Below are 19,131 nucleotides of genomic sequence, written 5' to 3' on the forward strand. Positions count from 1 at the left end.
GTTTAATTTTAGTTATTTACAATTCTCCTACAAAAAAAAGAGTGAGAGTTTTTAAAAGTAGCGACAGATTTGTTTTAAATATTTGTTATTTCCTGGACAGTAGCAAGTCAAAAAACTTTTTAAATTTCTGTGTCAATTTTAGAATTCTTAGGGTAGAGTAGATTTTTAATTTTTTAAAATTTTGTTCATACTTGTTTTCTTTTTCCTTCCTCACAGATTTGATACATATTTTTTAAAAGATATTTGAGTTACTCAGAAAGAACCTCCAAAGTGTTTCACAGGGAAATTTAAAGCAATCAGCATCGGGAACCGTGTATTAAGAAGGTATAGCGCAGTAGTTAAATATATCCTCTGCAGCAGGGATGTCAAACTCGATTTCATTGAGGGCCACATCAGGGTTGTGTTTGAACTCAGGGGAGGAGGGAGTGAGCATGGCCAGGGTGGGCATGGCCAGCTCAACATCACTCATGTCGGGGGCACATGTGGTGGCCCAAGTGCTCTGCCAGTGAAAATGGGCCCCCGAGCTCTGTTTTAGTCTGTCCCTCTGCCAGTGAAAACCGCTCAGGAGGGCCGCGCACAGCCCTCCTGAGCTCCATTTTCACTGGCAGAGGCACCATGGGTCAGTCCTTTGCTGTTTCCAGGGCAGCCTCCATGGGCCAGATCTAAGCACCCCGTGGGCCAGATCCATCCCCCGGGCCTTGAGTTTGACACCCACTGTAGTTTGTGTTGCAAATGTGACTACAGTACTGTATTTTGTGTTTTAAATTAAGACTAAATATTGGATCCCACTTTGACATGGAGAGGGTCCTTTTCTCTTAGTCATAGCTTTGGTTCTAATGACTGCTATATTGTATGGCAGGACTGTGCAGAGCAACGTAGAAGCTACAGACTAAAAGTGTGCTGAGGCATCCTTTTTTGCAAATACAAACATGTTATTGTATTGACGTTGGTTAATTTTGCTTCCATAGAGCTGAATTGGTGGTGAGAACAGGCCTGAAGGCCTTGTCTGAATTATAGCTATAAAAATGAGTCATGAGATCAAGTTTCAACACAGCTTTCTAGTGCTCTGCGGAGGCAGCTGCTGAGCAACTAAAATGTGTAGAGCCGTAGAGCCTCTAAAGAGATTTGCTAAACTTTTTTTGTGCTGTGCGTGCACTTTCTTCCCACTTCAGTCTGTTGTAGCAGTCAATTGTATTATGTCTGGAACCCTTGGCTCTCTTTATAGTATGTTTATTCAGTTTAATCCTCTGAGCAGATTTAGAATCTAAGCGTATGCTATTAAAAGTGAATGGCAGGAACCTCAGAATTGATTGGAAAGGCTGAAATGAGGTAGGGCAAAGGCTTGCTTTTAAGATGTACATATGTCTTCTACGTCTTTTTTACTTTCCTTTTAAAGACTTCCCTTTTATAGAAGAAACCATGATTCTTGTTGACTTTTTAAATTATTTCTGCAACCAAATAATTTGCAATATAGAAAACATTCTGGTATTAATTTGAACATTTGACCTGAAGTCTGATCTACTTGACTTCTACAATAAAAACATATAGACATGAATTATTTGTGCTCTTTGTAGAAAACTGTATAAGTAATGTTGGGAAAGGCCATGAAAAATTCATAATCCTTGTTTGGACCTTAGTATTGTTTAGCTCTCCTCTGAAGTGTTAGACCTTGAGGGGCTATTTTGCAGGGCACATCTTCCTGTAAGAAAACAAAAATAAACTATTAACATCCTTCATCTGAAGGTGCTCATTTGGATTAAACCTGATCCTTTTTTATGGTGAGCCAAGCAGCTATTCAAACTAAATAATAAAGTTGTTTGGGTTGATAATTCTGAATACTGGTCCTTTTCCCTTAGTGCTATTCTTACTATTGCGTTTGCAAGTATTGAACCCAGCTATAAACTCAGAAACATGTACCTGAAAAGGGTGTAACATTTTGGCTATTTGACCGTGTGCCTTGTTAGTATGAAAAATACTTTCTCACTGGATCAAACCTTTGCATGTGGTGGTTTGAAGGTGGTGATGTAAAAGAGAATGTCTTTTGTATTACAGTTGTCCTGGACAGATCATTTCCTGGTTACTTTTAGATTTGCAACTAGATTGGCAATTCTGAAGAAGGGAAGGGTTGGTTAAAATGGTTCAGGATGGGGTTGTTTTGTTCTGGATATAATGGAGAGAGAACAAGAAGGGAAAAAAAGCCAAGAATATAAATGGATTGGGGGGCAGGATGGAGGGGAAGTTGTAGGACACATGTAGGAGAGTAGTGGAGTGTACCATACTGGGATATTGGCAGCAACTAAAGAGGAGTTTTTAATACCATCAATCAAGTCATCCTTCTGAATCATAAGGACACTGTTTTTCCTATCTGCTCATGTCAGCACCAGGAGACTGTTTTTGAGCACTTAGGTCATTGGCCTGCAATGTCTAATATTGTCACATCTCACAAACGAAGAATGACACGGAGTTACTAGTACTTCTGGGTAGCTTCTTTATTATTGTTTGCCTACAGACAGAATCTTGCCAGACTAAAACAACTATCTCATAATATAGACATTTTAATTAACTCTAGAACTACTAGGGGGAGTTGTCTTTGCTTCTACTAGCCTACCGCACATCCCAAACTCTGTGCCCTCTGAGAATTAGTTTCTCCTTCCTAGGACTCCAGACTACATTCTGCCACAAGTAGGAGACTTCTCTGTTGTTCAACATCTCCACAAAACTGTGGGGGAGGTCCTTTAGAGTAAAATGCCATCAGTTCTGCAACTCTCGGTCATTACATTACATTCCAAGGAAACAATAAGAAACCTTGAATGTTGCTTAAATTCTGTAATGAATTGGATGAAGGAGAACATTCCTTAATTAAATCCAAACAATATGGAAATGCTGGGGGTAAATAGGATATTAAACCTCAGGGAATTGAGGTTCAGCAGCTGGTTGCAGTCTTGTGAAAGTGCAGGTCCACAGTGGGGGAATGCTCCATCTTCTGGATTTGCAAACAATGTGAGCAGTGCATTTGCATAATTAAGTGCCAGTTGTAGCCATTCATGAAGATAATTGTATTTTGGTGATGATTAGTCAGTTACCTAGTTATATCGTGTCAAATATCCTATGTATGTCTAAAAAGTGTGATTGGTGTATGATGTGGGAAAGGGGCTTTCTTGTCAAGAAAAGGTGCAGAGATCACATTGTGCTTGTACCGACAGATTTCTACTACACACCAGTTGGTACTACAGTACTTCGCCTCGACTTACAACCAATCATTCAGTGACTGTTCAAAATTATAGTGGCACTGAAAAGGGGACGTATGACCATTTCTGACTTGACCATTGCAGCATCTTCATGGTCATGTTGTCTCATTTAACAACAGAAATATTGAGCTCAATTGTGGTTGTAAGTCGAGGACTATACCTCTAGGCCCATGATGGCGAACCTATGCACGTGTGCTGGAAGTGGCACACAGAGCCATCTCTTCGGGCATGCCAGCCATCACCTGTTGCTCTTCTGGGTTCTGGTGTGCACATGCATGCTGGCTTGCTGGTCTTCATGCACACGGGTGCACCGGAAACTGGAAGAGCAGCTCCCTTGCGGGCATGCATGTTCAGGGAAGCTGAACTTTAGGTTTCCAGCGGATACATGTGCGCCAGCCAGATGGTCATCGCACATGCATGTGCACCAGAAACCAGAAGACCAGATGACTGGCACGCATGTGCCTGCCACACACCGGAAGCTCAATTTCCCGGCGTGCACATGTGCACCAGGGAGCTGCTCTTCCGGTTTCCGGTGCTCACCTGCGTGCGCTCCCGTTTTGGCACTTGGTCCCGAAAAGGTTCGCCAACACTACTCTAGGTGGTAATTGACACAAACTTAAGTTCTTGGAATTGAAGCTCTAAATGACTCAATCTAAACTGTCCAAGAGAGTTCATGTCTTTTCTGTTTAGATCTGCAGAACTGGCACTTTTAAAGATGCCATAATTGTTCACGGCTCATTTTTGTAGTACAGCAGTCTTCTATATAGATACACTGTTCAGAAAATCTGCAAAGAGGCATCTGTTCCACCAGATTCTTAACTGTTAATTTATTTTAGTGTTCATTTTAATTGTTGTTTTTAATTTTCTATATACCGTTTGCTATCCTGCGGCTAGCTGCTGTTAGCTGCTGTTAGTTGCCTTTTAAAACTTTTATTTTATTTTTATTTTTGTTAATGAATTCAGAAAGCAGAAAGAAAAAAAAAAGTTCTAAAGCAAGAAGGAAAAGAAAAATGGCATATGTCAGGGGTCCCCAACCCAGCTCACTACCAGTCTGTGGACTGGCAGTGGGCCGCGGCATGCCAAAAACCGGGCCATGCAAACAACAAAGCCCCATCTGCAGGATGAAGGCAGAATGGAAAACCACACCCTTCAGGTCCATGGAAAAATCTCTCTCCATGGAACTGGGCCTGGGAGCCCAAAAGGTTGGGGGCCACTGGCATACATTCATAAATGATAGCCAGTTTTATCAAGTGGTTAAGACTAGAAACTGTGATACTCAGCATTCTACTTCCACCTTACATTTGAAAGTACAGCTGGGTGATTTTGAGCCAGTCGCTCTCTCTCTCAGCCCAACCAACCTCATAGGATTGTTATGGTGGGGAAAATAGGAGGAGGACGACGACAAAATATTATGTTCGCCCCCTTATTTATAAAAATAAAGGCAGGATGAAAATAAAAATTTAAATTAAAATGTGTGTGTGTGTATTCTATATAAGCATTTCAGTAAATATTTCATCCAGTACTAATCCATGTTGATGAGCGATTCATTTATAAGTTGCTAATAATATCAGATAATTGAAGCTGTATATTTCCAATGCTGAAGAATGTGGTTTTTAGCTACAAGGATGGCATGGAGAATTCATTAATTTTGTTTAGAATTTTTTTTAGTCTTTCTTTTAAAACATGATTAGCTATCTTGAGTATCTATTATAAAGGTAGCGTTGAGACAGAATAAGTAAAATAAATACCCTTTTACGTGCGTGGGCTCAGTTTTAGACATTGATGTCTCAGGTTTTTCTTTCTGTATGCATCAACCTAAACATGATAACTTTCAAAACACTGACTTCTACAGAGTTCCATACTCTGTTATAGTTAAAGAGTACCGTATTTTTCGGTGTATAAGATACATTTCCACCACCCTCACCACCAACGTGGGTGGAAATGTCTGTGTGTCTTATACAGCGAATGTTGCTGAAGCCACACTCATTTACCGGCCCCCACTCTTCGGCTTCTGCCTCCCAGCAATTTGCCTCCTTGCAGCAAACAACCTGGTCAGCTTCAGCACAGCCTGATTTAGCACGAGCAGCTGATTGGCGGTTGAATCTGCCTCCCGGAATACTGCCTATCAGCTGTTCCAGGCTGCGGGGATCACCACCGCCCATCGCTGCCCATCGCTGCCACCACCTATTGCTGCCTCTGCACGCCCCATTTTCAGTCTCCATGCATCCTGTTTTCGGCCTGTTCAAGTGGCGGGGCTAGGCGGAGGCAGAGGCATAATTTTTTCCCCTTGTTTTCCTCCTCAAAAGCTAGGTGCTTCTTATAGTCTGGAGTGTCTTATAGTCCGAAAAATACAGTATTTAAATTGGGCGCTAGTACTCTGAACAACATTTGTGTATAACTGCATGGTTGGATTTTAGAGGTCTATTTTAAAAGAAACCTGTCAGCCGAGAAATAGCTCTAAATGATTTTAATTTGAACCAAATGAACTACATTTGTGAACATTATAGAATTGTTAAATAAGATTTTAACAGAGGACTATTCTGTCAAATGCTAAAGCTCGAACATTTTGCAGAGCTCTGTAAAGAAAGGATTTTGTAAGTTAGATTTTCCCATCAGGTGAGTTACTGAATCCTGCTTGTCGGTATGTTCTTTCTAAGAAATACATATACTGTATGTCACAATACGGTTTATTTTCAGATCATTTTGTTCATATTACAACCTTACAACCATTTGTTTAATGATTGTTTGAAGTTACAATGGCACTTAAAAAAACTGATTTAGGACCAGTTTTCACACTTACAATCGTTGCAGCATCCCCATGGTCATCTGATCAAAATTCAGACATTTGGCAGCTGGCATGTATTTAGGACAATTGCAGTGTCCCGGGGTCATGTGTTCCACTTTTGCAACCTTCTGACAAGCAAAGTCAATGGAGAAGATAGATTCACTTAACAACCATGTTACAAACTAAACACCTTCAGTGGTTCACATAACAACCGTGGCATGACAGGTTCTACAGTGGGGCAAAATTCACTTAACAACTGTCTCGGCAATGGTGAGCTCAATTTTTTTTCTCGTAAATTGAGGACGGCCTGTATAAGGGATTAAGTAAATTAAAACTGCAGTTTTGTACTATTTGCCTGGGAAAATATTCCATTGGACTTGGTGGGTCTATTTCTAAGTCAATATGTTTAAGATTACATTGAAAGCTTATTAGATCATTATATTAGCAAGGATAAGTGCTGGCTTTGAGTGACCGAGGGTCAGATGCCTATTCAGCCAGGAAATTCACAGGACGACTGTGGCCCAGCTCTGTCCTTTAAGCTAATTTACTCATTGACTGATTTTACAGGCAGAGTTTTACTATACGAAAGCTGTGGTTTTGCTAACCCTGATGCTGAATAAAGAACAGTGTCTGAAGTCACAAAACATATTAAACTATCAACCATAGTTTAGACCTGAGAGGGATTGGGCTGAAACAATACTCCAAAACCAAAGAAACCACATCATGGTTTACCACAGGGGTGGGCAAATATTTATGACCTGTGGACTTTATGACCTGTGGACTTCAACTCCCAGAATTCCTGAGCCAGCTTGGCTGTCTCAGGAATTCTGGGAGTTGAAGTCCACAGGTTGTAAAAGGGCCACAGTTGCCCACCCTTGGTTTATCATATTGTATGTCCTCCCTATTGGAAGAAAGATGGTGGGTTGCCCCTGGTTCGGACCGGTTCGCAAGAACTGGTAGTAAAACCAGCAGGAGGCCCCGCCCACCGCCCCGGATGCCATCATCGGCGATTGCGCATGTGCGATCCTGTTGCGAACCAGTAGTAAAGGTAAGTAGAACCCACCCCTGGTATAAATGGGAAAAAGCAGGTAACATTTTAATGCGATTTACAACAGTTCGCTTAGTGACTGTTCAAAGTTACAATGGCACGGGAAAAAGTGACTTATGACAGTTTTCACACTTATGACCATTGCAGCTTCCCCATGATCAAAATGTAGATACTTGGCAACCGATTTGTATTTATGACATTTGCATTGTTTCTGGGTCTTGGGGTCACCTTGTGCAACCTCTTACAAGTAAAGTCAATGGGTAAGGCAGATTTGTTTAACAAAAACGTGTTACTGACTTAACAACGGCAGTGATTCACTTAGCAACTGTGGCAAGAAAGGTCATAAAATGGGACAAAATTAAATATTTCGCTTAATCACAGAAAATTTAGGCTCAATGGTGGTCGTAAATTGAGGACTACCTGTATACAGAATGAAAATTCCTTGTCTGGTTAAATTTATTGTTTCATATGCAGCTCTTTGACTCTCCAAAACAGCTTCCATCTAAGGTAGGACAATAGAAATCAGCCTTCAAACATCCAATGACAGATTCAGATTACACAGCCTATCATTGAGGACACGGCACAATGCTCTAAACGCTGGACCTGAATGGAAGTACCTGCAAATCAGGCTGCAGGTTTTCCCACCAAACAATGGATCACAAAATATGTCCCGCTCTGGAGTGGCTTTCTAAACTTGCTTCAACTTAAAGCAGCTTGAAATATTTATCGATTTGTCCTGGTATGGCTGAGTGACCATGGAGGAATCCTCAGGTGGATTTTAAGGAAGGATTTTAATTTTTGTTTCTGAAAAGGAAAGAAGTTGAGGTGCTTCATATCTCAGTCTCAGATAGCTTTCCTTTGAAAGAGGGAGTTCCTCTAAGTTTAGGATCTGTAGTAAAGACAGAGGCCCTTCCTTGTAAGTCATAAGGAGTGGGCTCCAGCATGCCTAGAATTGGTGGGTCTGACTTGATACCATGGTTCTGATTGCCCTCTTCTCAACACTTTTATGCTGCAAGCTGCTCAGAATTGCTTCAAAATGAAACGGGCAGCGAATAAATTTCATACATACATACATACATACATACATACATACATACATACATACATACATACGTGCCTGCTGTGGCTGCTCTTTCTTGGAAAACTGCATTGGTGTTAAATACACCCACAATTTCTAGTTGACTGTGGTTAGCTGCATGCATAGCTTCTCTAATTCTGTATTGATTCTACAGAGGCCCTGAGGTTTGATTTTGATAGAAATGACACCGGAGACAGCTGTCTGTTAAGGAGGGTTATGCATACTAGCTACATTGATGAGAAAGATGTCTGGCGCCAGGGTACACATTAATAATAATATTTCAGTAAAGGGCTCTTTAATTTCCTTTTATTAAACTCCCTGACATGCCAGTCAGCATTCAAAGGCTTTTAACTCCTCCCTCTCAAACACTTCTGGCTGTAATGTTGGTGTTGAAGACGGAAGTATTATATTTATCTCTCTGTTTTGAAAGGAGGACAAAAAAGACAGCATATTTTGAGACTCTTATCAAGAGCTAAAAGGGAAATAAGTGTTTCATTAAAAACCTAGCTACCCAGCAGGAAACATGTTTATCTAATCATTTGTTTATGTGGAAAAGAATAAAAGTTTTGTTCCATCTAAGCAAATGCAATTTTTTCCCCTTTCCCTCTTGAGGATAGCTATAATTCCAGATGTTGTTTGGATTCATGATAGTGAATAGAGGGGAAAAAATCTTAATGATAATAACAGAGTCAGACTGGCTGGTTCTGTTTTGTCAGGGAAATAGAAAGATAAAAATTCCATTAATGGTGTGTGCTTTGCCTAAGTAGCTAATAAAACAATGCCTTCTTCAATGGAAATACGTCCAGAGATTGGCAGAGATCAGTGCCAAGAGCATAAAGTGACAGCTGGACGGGCTGATGTTGTGTTTGTGAGGCAGAAGTGATGGGTGTGAAGAGAAGGCTGTTAATGATGTAAGAACTTTGCAAATTCTTCTGTACAATCTTTTTCTATCCCTTTGGTTAACTAGTTATTAGTCATATATCTATCACTATATACAGCTAATCCTCGATTTATGACCAAAATTGAGTCTAGAACTTCTATTGCCAAGCAAGGTAATGACTCATGCCCAATTTTACAATCTTTTTTCCACAGTTATTAAGCAAAACACTGAAATTCAATGAAAACATGCAGTCATTAAGTAAATCCATTGACTTTGTTTGTCAAAAGCTGATTGGGAAGATCACAGATGGTGAATATATGACCCAGCGACACTGCAACAGTCATAAATGTATGCCAGTTGCCAAGCACCCAAATTTTGCTCACATGACTAGGGGATGCGTTGATGGTCATAAGTGTGAGGAACAGATATAAGGTCACTTTTTTTCCTGTGCCATTGTAACGTTAAACAGTTGGTTTTACAGGACTAGACTCAAAAGTTGGAAATCCTCTTCTACCAACTTGTGTTGGACAAGCATGTTAGATAACAGTCCGTAAGAATTGTCATCCTGTAATGGATTGATTTTAGGATGATGATAATAGTAATAGTAGTAGTATTAATAGTAGCACCAACAGTCATAGGCGCCTTGGGTGCAATCCCCAAACAACTGAAGCACTGCTTAAATAGCATCGGCATTGACAAATTCACCAGTCAATTGCAAAAGGCAGCTTTACTCAGGATAGCTTATACTCTGTGACGATGCCTCTAGGGCCATAAAACATCAACATCAAGCTTATCCCAGTTCTTGGGAAGGACTTGATAGGTGGATAAAAATGCCAAATCCAGTCTGAACATCTGGCTGACTGTGACGAACTATATACAAACAAAAGTTGTATAAAAGTAAGCCCACTGTAAAACAGTAATCAATAAGCTTCTAACTACAGATAGTTCTCAACTTACAACAGTTTGCTTAGTGACCGTTAGAAGTTACAGCGGCACTGAAAAAAGTGACTTACGACCATTTTTCACACTTATGACCGTTGCAGCATCCCCATGATCACATGATCAAAATTCAGATGCTTGGCAAATGACTCATATTTATGACGGTGGCAGTGCCTTGGAGTCATGTGATCACTTCTGCGACCTTCTGACAAGCAAAGTTAATGGGGAAACCTGATTCACTTAACAACTCTCTATTAACTTAACAACTGCAGTGATTCACTTAACTGTGGCAAGAAAGGTCGCAAAATGAGACAAAACTGACTTAACTGTCTCACTTAGCAACAGAAATTTTGGGTCAATTGTGATTGTAAGTTGAAGACTACCTGTAATCAGTCATAGAATAAGCTTCTAACTACAGATAGTCTCCCATTTATAACAGTTCGTTTAGTGACCAAAGTTACAATGGCACTGAAAAAAGTTATTTATAACCAGTTTTTGCACTTGCAATGGTCATGTGATCAAAATTCAGACACTTGGCTATTGACTCATATTTATGACAGTTTCAGACATAACTACAGGGTTGTGCGATCCTCTTTTGCGACCTTCTGACAAGGAAAGTCAGTGGGAAAGCCAGATTCAGTGATTCACTTAACAACTGTGGCAAGAAAGGTCGTAAGATGGAGCAAATTCACTTAACAAATGTTTCGCTTAGCAACAGAAATTTTGGGCTCGATTGTGGTCGTAAGTCAAGGGCTACCTGTAGTTTTTGTATATAATTCTATTTATAAAAAAAAGCAGACCTAAAAAATAAAGCCTCTTTCGTGCTGAATTCGACTTCTGATGATTTTATGGATACATCTATGTAGTTTTCTTGACGTCAATATAAATTAAATGGCTATTCAATATAAATGGCTTTGCCATTGCCTGTCTCTGGAATATTTTTGGACTTTCCACTTTGCACAATGCCTGCAGAATTGATGCTACCAGTGTATGGTTGTTTTTCATCCCAGTACTAACTAAATCCAATTCTGCTTAGCTTTTTGGGGTTCAGCCATCAAAATAATCTTCTTAGATATGTCAGTACGAATCTGCATTTAGATTTATGAACTTCCATTAAATGATCTTGGAAGGGTTGCTAAGCCACAATGGGTTAGGCTTGGAACATCATCTGAACCCAGACTGTTAAGGGACTGCCAAAATTAATCACAGTTTATCCCCATGCTTGTGGTGCATTTAACTGAAGCATCACATGGCAGATGGCCCAAACAAGGAAAGGGGAGTTAGCTTATTGTTTAATTTCTCTTCTCTCCTGGTAATGGTGTAAAATAGGGGGTGTTTCTGTTTCAGTATTGCTTCTACTCATAGTTTTCAAATTACATTCATAGGTCACAAATTACAACTGAGACCAGAATTTGCATCATAAGTCGCATGGCTGTAAGGTCAAGTCGGACCCAAAATTACAGCAATGTTTATGGTAGTCATTAAGAGAATCGTCATGGTCTTTAAGCAAATCATGCAGTTGTTAAATGAATTCAGTTTCCCCAATGGGCGTTTTTTTTGCTGGAAATCAGCAAAATGGTTGCACATTGTGATCAGATCACAACAGAATGCTGAAACCAGTTGTAAATGCAAGCTGGTTTCCAAGCGCTCAAATTGTGACATTGTGACCATGAAGGCGATGTGATGGTTTTAAGCGTGAGCACAGGTGATAAATCACTTTTTCCAAGGCTACCATAACTTTGAACTATAACAAATATACTAAGTTGTTGACTGCTTGTAGTCAGAACTTGTGAATAAGCATTCTGTAGGGAAGTGTTTTTTAAAAAATTGAGTAGCCTGTTTATTGTCTTTTGGGAACAGTATTGCCTGCTCCCCCCCCCCCCCGAAAAATGGCAAATTAGACATTTTTTTTTGAACCAGAAAAACTGCAAGTTGTCTTTGTTTTCTTCCTTTTGTCTCAGGAATAAGATTTCCCAAGTAATTTTGAAATGTGGGAAGAAATTATCAGAACCAGCCATGAACTTTCTGTATTTTGAATGCTGGTTCAAGGTTGTTTCCTTGCAAAACAATTTCCTTCGTAATGGAGGAAAAACATATTTTTATTGGTTTTTCCAAAAGCTTCTACAGTTCTAAGATAAAAGGGAAATGAAAAAGCACACATTGATTTCTGGGATGACGTCATGTTTTACTCAAGTGATAAGTTTTTCATGCCTTTTTAAAAAAGAATTTCGGCTGCTGCCAATTTTAAGATATATCTGTTGAGCTCAGATAGCATCAGGATTTTCTATTTAGAAATGGAATTTGTTCATTTTATTTTCATAATTGTATGCTTTGTTACATAGTCAAAAAGCAAGGAATTCAATAAAATCTCAATAAAAATAACTGTAATAAAAACAGAGAAGAGGAGCTGCTTTTTGCTATGTGTTCTTAGATCTAATCAAGACTAAGATGACAACTAAATCATTTATTTACTTAAAACTTAAGTAATTAGGACTTGCTGTTGTTCAAAAGTTTTTAAAAGTCTACCTTGAATAGAGCTAATGTCATACAGTATAAGGTAAAATTAAAGCATCTATATCTGTGATGGCGAACCTATGGCATGCATGCCAGAGGTGGCACACAGTGCCCTCTCTGATGTCATGCGAGCAGGCGCCCCAGTTCAGCTCCACTGCACATGCGTGTACACCTCTTGCCGGCCAGCTGGTGTTTGGGTCTCTGCTGTGTGCGGGGCACGCATACATGCATGGGGCATGAGATGCTTGTGGGGGCCCCACGAGCGCATGCAGGGGGGTGGGGCACATGCACGGGGCCCATGCACATGTTGCATTTGGGGGGCTTAGGCGCGCGCTTTGGGCACTTGGTCCAGAAAAGATTAGCTAATCTATATGGTATCTATGTGGTTGTTAAGAGTTGTTGGCACATAATCACATAATCAGTGATACATTTAAAATTAAACTGTAATCAGAAAATCAATTGAGACTATGAGATTAAGATCAAAACATATTTTGATCTTTTAAGTATTATATTTATATTATGCATCAATATGGATATAAAATATGGGCAATATACAGCATCAGTGGAAGCCTCTCCAAAATAACTCAGTTGCTATATTAAATTGAATGTGGAATTTTTTGGATTCAATTAAATACATGACTGAAATATTTTGGAGAGACTTCTAGAGATGCTATATATTGCCCATTTTTTATATCTGTATCGATACTTTATTTGTCATTTATCTATCATAAATGACAAATTTAGTTGAGTATCTTCAATTTCCCAGAGGCTATTAAAGAGGGACCAGTCTATTCTTCACCAGGGAAATAGTCCCAAGCAGTCAAACCATTATGAGGAGCAGTTCCTCTTTTCTTTGGTTCTCTTCACCTCCTAAAAATATGGAACTAGAATGGGTTTCTCTCTTTTTTTTAAAAAATATTTTTTTTATTTTTACTATATAAAGAAAGAGCAACAGTTTCAATGTCTATATAAAACTGTGTTATCTGGTTACTGTTAATTTAAGCAATAGTCATAATAATGTTCATTAGTAGTGATCATATAATAACAGTATTTTCTCAACATAATATTAATACTTAATTGTTAATACTAAATCATATTAACAATAAACATATAATAAACCCTCATGGTAAAATTAATCCTTCTCTTATAAGATACGGAATATTTTGAAACATGGGATTCATTTTATCAATGGTTAAATAACAGAAACAGAAGTTAGAACGTTTAGAATGGATTTCTCCTTGAGCAGTCTCCTAAGATTCAGGACTGATTCAGGTTAGAAGCCTCTTGGAAGCAACATTGAAATGGCTTGCAATTGTTTTTTTCCGCATCATATTGTTTCAGCTAACCTTACTTATAATTCAAGTATTAGAATTTGGCCTCCAGTTTAAATTTTGGCCATTTATTTAATAATAATAATAATAATAATAATAATAATAATAATAATAATAATAATAATAATAATAATAATAATAATTTTATTTCTATACCGCCCTTCTCCCAAAGGACTCAGGGCGGCGTACAGCCTATTAAAAACACAAAAATATACAGACATCAATTAAAAAATAATTAAAATTATTAAATAATTTCGGCCAAATTAAAACCCAAAAATTTAAAACACAGAAAATTTATATTGCTGCCTCCTCGCACATGGTGACTCAAAAGATATAAAAACACCATATTAAAAAAGAAAAATAATAAAATAAAACACTAAGCTTTTTGACACCAACCAAGGATGAAAAACACTTGGTAAGGATTCCCTCCCCCGTTCCTTAATCAATCTGCACTTTCAGAATGCTTTGAACTTCATTAGCAGCAAGAGATTTATCAGTGATGTAGTGAAATCAGTTGGGCCAAAATGGTTTGTGGCGGGTTGGTTGGTTTGTGATTCTGCTTATCTTTTTTAAAGCTCTAGGTCAGTGTTGGTGAACCTTTTCAGCACTGAGTGCCAAAACGGGAGCGCATGTGTGTGCATGTCGGAAACTGGAAGAGCAGCTGCCCAGTTTCCGGTGCACAATGGCCACCTGCTCTTCCAGTTTCTGACGCGCATGCGCACACAAAGACCACCTTGCCGATGCGAGAGAGCCAACTCTCCGGCCACGTGAGCTGTTGACCATTGCTGTTCTGGGTTCCAGTGAGCCGGCCAGCTGGTTTTCACGCACGTGGGAGCGCCGGAAACTGGAAGAGCAGCTGGGAAGATGATGCGCACTGGCCATCTGGTCTTTGTATGCGCATTCATGCCAGAAACTGGAAAACCGGAAGAGCAGCCGCCTGGCTTTCAGTTTCTGGCACTCCCGTGTGCGTGAATACCAGCTGGCCAGCACACCGGAACCTGGAACAGCAATGGGTGACTGCTTGCACGCCCAGAGAGATGGCTCTGCATGTCACTTCCGGCATGCGTGCCATTGATTCACCATCATGGCTTTAGGTCGATTGTTTAAGCCCAGGAGAACTTCTGCGATTAATCTTTGAAAAGAATGAATGAAAGAAACAAGGCAATAATCAGCCTGTTGAAAGTTGGAGGTTCTCCTCTAAATTTTGGCAATACAAACTTGGGAGGCGGGGGCTTTCTTGATTGCAAAAAATGAAATTGGGCCATATGGGGGCTGTGGATTGCCGATCCTTTCTCTAAAATATGAGCTCAAAAAGAGCAGCTTGGGAACCACATGTCACCTACTATCCGCATCTGCGACTTTCAGAATGAACAAAACCAGACATTTGTGTTGCGTTTTATTGAGGAAAGGTTGTTGCTAGGGTTTTTTTTTTTTTAATTTCTTTGCATTTTGTGAAGCAAAAGAGTGGGTGGGGAGACCTTAAACTTTGCAGGTTCACTTTGGGTTCTGGTCCTACCCCTTTTCGATGTCCGGCGAATGACAAGCATTCAAACATGATGGGACAGATCTAAAGGTGGCTGACAGAGGTAACCTCTCTTTGGAGAAGAGAAGATTCTGCCGTCTGAGCTTAATTGCAGAACAAATTCTGTCTCATCTCGTTTTCCGCTGAATTTCTGCTGCAAAGGGCACCGGTGGAAGAGGCTGTGATGATAGCTATAAGCTATAAACAGGCTTGCATGTACACAGGTATCCCTTCGTATAAGAGGGGTTGTGGAAGGAATTCTGGCGACCACTGTGGCTTTTCACAACTTAAAAAAAATATATAACAGAAGTCAAATAAAGTAATTCAAGAGACATATATAACTTATGGTGCCCTTTATTTAAAACACAGCTCTTCTTTGATTAGTCACTCTTTTATTTGTAAAAGGAAACAATTTGTTCTTGGGAACAATATTGATCAGGTTATATACTATTTTTGCCTTTGCTCCAGAAAAACAGAAATTTTACTTCATGGCAAGAAGTAATATCCTGCAACAGAAATTGCCCCCCAAACTGGGCAGAAGGAATCCTCATAAATTGTGACGTGCAGACCTTCAATCAGATTTTGCTGAAATGGGTTATACGGCTCGCAGTTCAGTCCTGGGATTTATTCTTAAGTAAGTATATATAGAATGGAAACTTCATTAAGTAAAAAATACAGTGTGTCAGTCTGTATATACATATACGTATAAGTAGATAGATAGATAGATAGATAGATAGATAGATAGATAGATAGATAGATATGTATACATATACATATATAAATCTGCTTTCTACAGGATATTTACATGGAAGCGTTGTATCAGGTATGTATTTCATTGCATCCATAATCTGTTGGAAAGATACCCTTTAGATTAAAAAGAAACATGGTAGAGAAGAGTTAAGAATCAAGGGAAAGTCCAGCTGTTCCAGTTGAATAGTAAAATATTGGATGTATCACATTGTTTTCAATTTTTCATTTCAAGCTTTTATTTTTGTTTAATTATAAACATTTTATCAGGTGCTTTATCTACTAGATCTTTATCTAGTAGATAAAGAATCAGTAAATATGATGATGCACGGAATACATTATTTTTTGGCATTTTCTTTTTCCCCTTTCCTCCCCTTTTTCCTTTCCTTTCCTCCCCTTTTTCCTTTCCTTTCCTTTCCTTTCCTTTCCTTTCCTTTCCTTTCCTTTCCTTTCCTTTCCTTTCCTTTCCTTTCCTTTCCTTTCCTTTCCTTTCCTTTCCTTTCCCCTTCCCCTTCCCCTTCCCCTTCCCCTTCCCCCCCCCTTTTTTTTTACTCCTGGCCCCTGCCTTGACAAGCCCCTACAGTTTTCTGGCAAGGTTTTTTGGGATCTGATTTGCCATTGCCTGTTTCCCAGGGCTGAGAGAGAATGACTGGCCCAAGGACAACCAACTGGCTTTGTGACTTAGACTAGAATTCAAGTCTCAAGTTCTAGTCTGAAGCCTTAAGCACAACAAATTGGCTCTCACTATTTCTTAGGGTAAAAGTAAAATATATTAAAATTCATATATCAGCTCTCGAGATATGCTATACTCCAGGTTTCATGGGGGCTAAAGCAGTAGGAAAAATATTTTAGCACAATATATCTGAAAGATATAAGGTCAAAAATGATTGCTTCAAAGTGAGAGAGAATACACTTGATTTGCTATGTTAGTTAATCGGTGAAATAAAATTAATTATCCTTTGAACATGAGAAATTCAGGATACCATTACATTCAATCCAAGTCAATGTTGAGTTGAATGGCCTTCTGAATCTAATCTATAAATCATTTTTTATTTACGTTTTAATGTATATTATGGTATAGCAAAATAACAATGAGGCTTTGTAGGGTACCCAGCTGTTCTTTGCTTCTTATATCACTTTATATCAATTTATATGCCACCTTTCTCCAGAGACTCAGGGCGGCTTATACTTTTGTATATACCTGCTTAGTAGGGCTGGAGGAACATTGTCCATGGGGTCGCGATAGGTCAGACACACTTTCACAACTAACAACAACAACATTATAAATAATAATTGACCACAGTTTAGATTTAATATGTGCTGCTTCTTTGGGCAAACCTGGTCTTTATTTCATCTTCGGCCATGGCATCCTAATGTTCCTTCTTGCAGGGCCTCTTTTCTTTTTTTCCTGAACATGCAGTTAAAGTTATTTTTTAGGTCATCCCTATCAACATCGTGAGGCTGCTTAGAGCCTTGTGACAATTTCAGGGACAGAGCTCCAAAAGCCTTCGGTAAAGGGTCTTTAATCTGAGTTAAACCTGAAGCGTCTATGGTTTCTCATCTATTACAGGGGTGGGGTACATTTTATGGCTTAATTGATAAATAGGAACCTGACCAAGCTTGTTGAAGTCTCTGTGTTGGCAGCAAGAAAAGCCACAGCCCGCTGTTGGTATGCAAACCTCCCAGCACATTTGCACAGATACCCCTCTCCTGTTTGCATATACGCATATTCCTATATAACAATTACCTGTGGTTCTCCTGTCTCTTAACAGTGAGAGGGAAGAGGAATCCCTGAGGGTTGCTAATCTAAAGTGTCCTAGAATCTTGAAATAGCTTCGCTTTTGAATTTTCCAGTTGAAAAAGATGTGAATGAAATCTTCGAGGAGCACCGTTTCATGATGATCCAAGCACCTTGAAACCACTGAACGTTAAAAGTTTAAGAGTTAACTTTAAGGGCAAATGATACCCCGGGAAATGATTATTTTGGGTCACTGGAGTGGCAGTGTCTCCAGTGAAGTGCTTTTTGGTGGAGAAGCAAGAATGAGGTGAATCCCTGAGACACTTCCTGAGAGAATAGAAGAAATTAGCTTTTTCTGGAACCTAGATTTGATCATTGATTGATTGTGTGCCATCAAATTGTCAGTTCCTAGCAACAGCATAACCTAACCTTATCTTTCAAGTCCTCCAAGGGTGCACTTAGTGTTACTGTAACTGAGTCTAGCTACCTTACTACATCCTCTTCCTTTTTTTCCTTTCACCTTTTCCAGCATTAAAGCTTCTTCACAGAGATAGGTAGTTGCATAATGTGTCCAAAGTATGATAATTTGAGCCTGGTCATTTGTACCTGGTATGAGACCCCTGGGTTGATTTTTTTCTTCAGTGATCTATTTGTTTTCTGGACTGGACACGGTATTCTCAGGAGTCTTTTACAAAACCAAGGTTCAATATCCTTCCTAGCTTACTTCTTCAAAGTCCAACTTTCACTTCTATAGAGTGTCACAGGGGATACATGGCTTGCATGATTCTGATTTTTATAAGTATAAAGACATCATGGCATATGGATATCTTCTCCAAGGCCTTCATAGCTGCTTTACCTATTGCTAATCTGCATCATATTTCTTGAGTGCTTGTTTCTTTATTATTGATGGTTGAGCCTAAAAGGCAGATGCTATCTACCATTTTGACATCTGCATTGTCAGTTCTAAGACTGTTGTATCTGTGTCATTAGTTTGATAGTCTTTATATTGAATTTTAGTTCCATTTTTTTTCCAGCGTAATCCTTGACTTTTATTATTACAGCTTGCAAAAAGCCAATATTTTCCTCTAAAGTCCTGCCTTGGATTTATGGCCAAGCTGTTAGAGAATCTTGTAACTATTTGTTTACTGAACAAAGTAGACAGTAGAGCCTAATAGTTGTTTGGGTTACTTTACCTATATTTCATGGCAAAATAAAGGCATGGAGATAGCCAGTCAAGATTTGCTTTCCCATTGACTTAATGTGGGTAACTGGACTACAAAGGTATAAAATATATCCAAGGA

General features: G+C 39.2%; 1 protein-coding gene across 2 annotated transcripts in view; it reads left to right on the forward strand.

Annotated features, from left to right (window-relative positions):
- ACVR1 (activin A receptor type 1) overlaps nt 1–19,131 on the forward strand; it is a 195,973-nt gene that overhangs the window by 106,580 nt on the left and 70,262 nt on the right. For both annotated transcript variants that reach the window (XM_070941436.1, XM_070941351.1), the window contains exon 2: nt 15,814–15,979. In XM_070941436.1, the coding sequence (XP_070797537.1) occupies nt 15,936–15,979 (44 nt within the window). In that variant the 5' untranslated portion in view covers nt 15,814–15,935. The remainder of the gene's footprint in view (nt 1–15,813; nt 15,980–19,131) is intronic.

This window comes from Pituophis catenifer, unplaced genomic scaffold, assembly GCF_029215685.1.
Source record: "Pituophis catenifer annectens isolate HBS135680 unplaced genomic scaffold, rPitCat1.0.hap2 SCAF_1, whole genome shotgun sequence".
In the NCBI taxonomy this organism is placed as follows: domain Eukaryota; kingdom Metazoa; phylum Chordata; class Lepidosauria; order Squamata; family Colubridae; genus Pituophis; species Pituophis catenifer.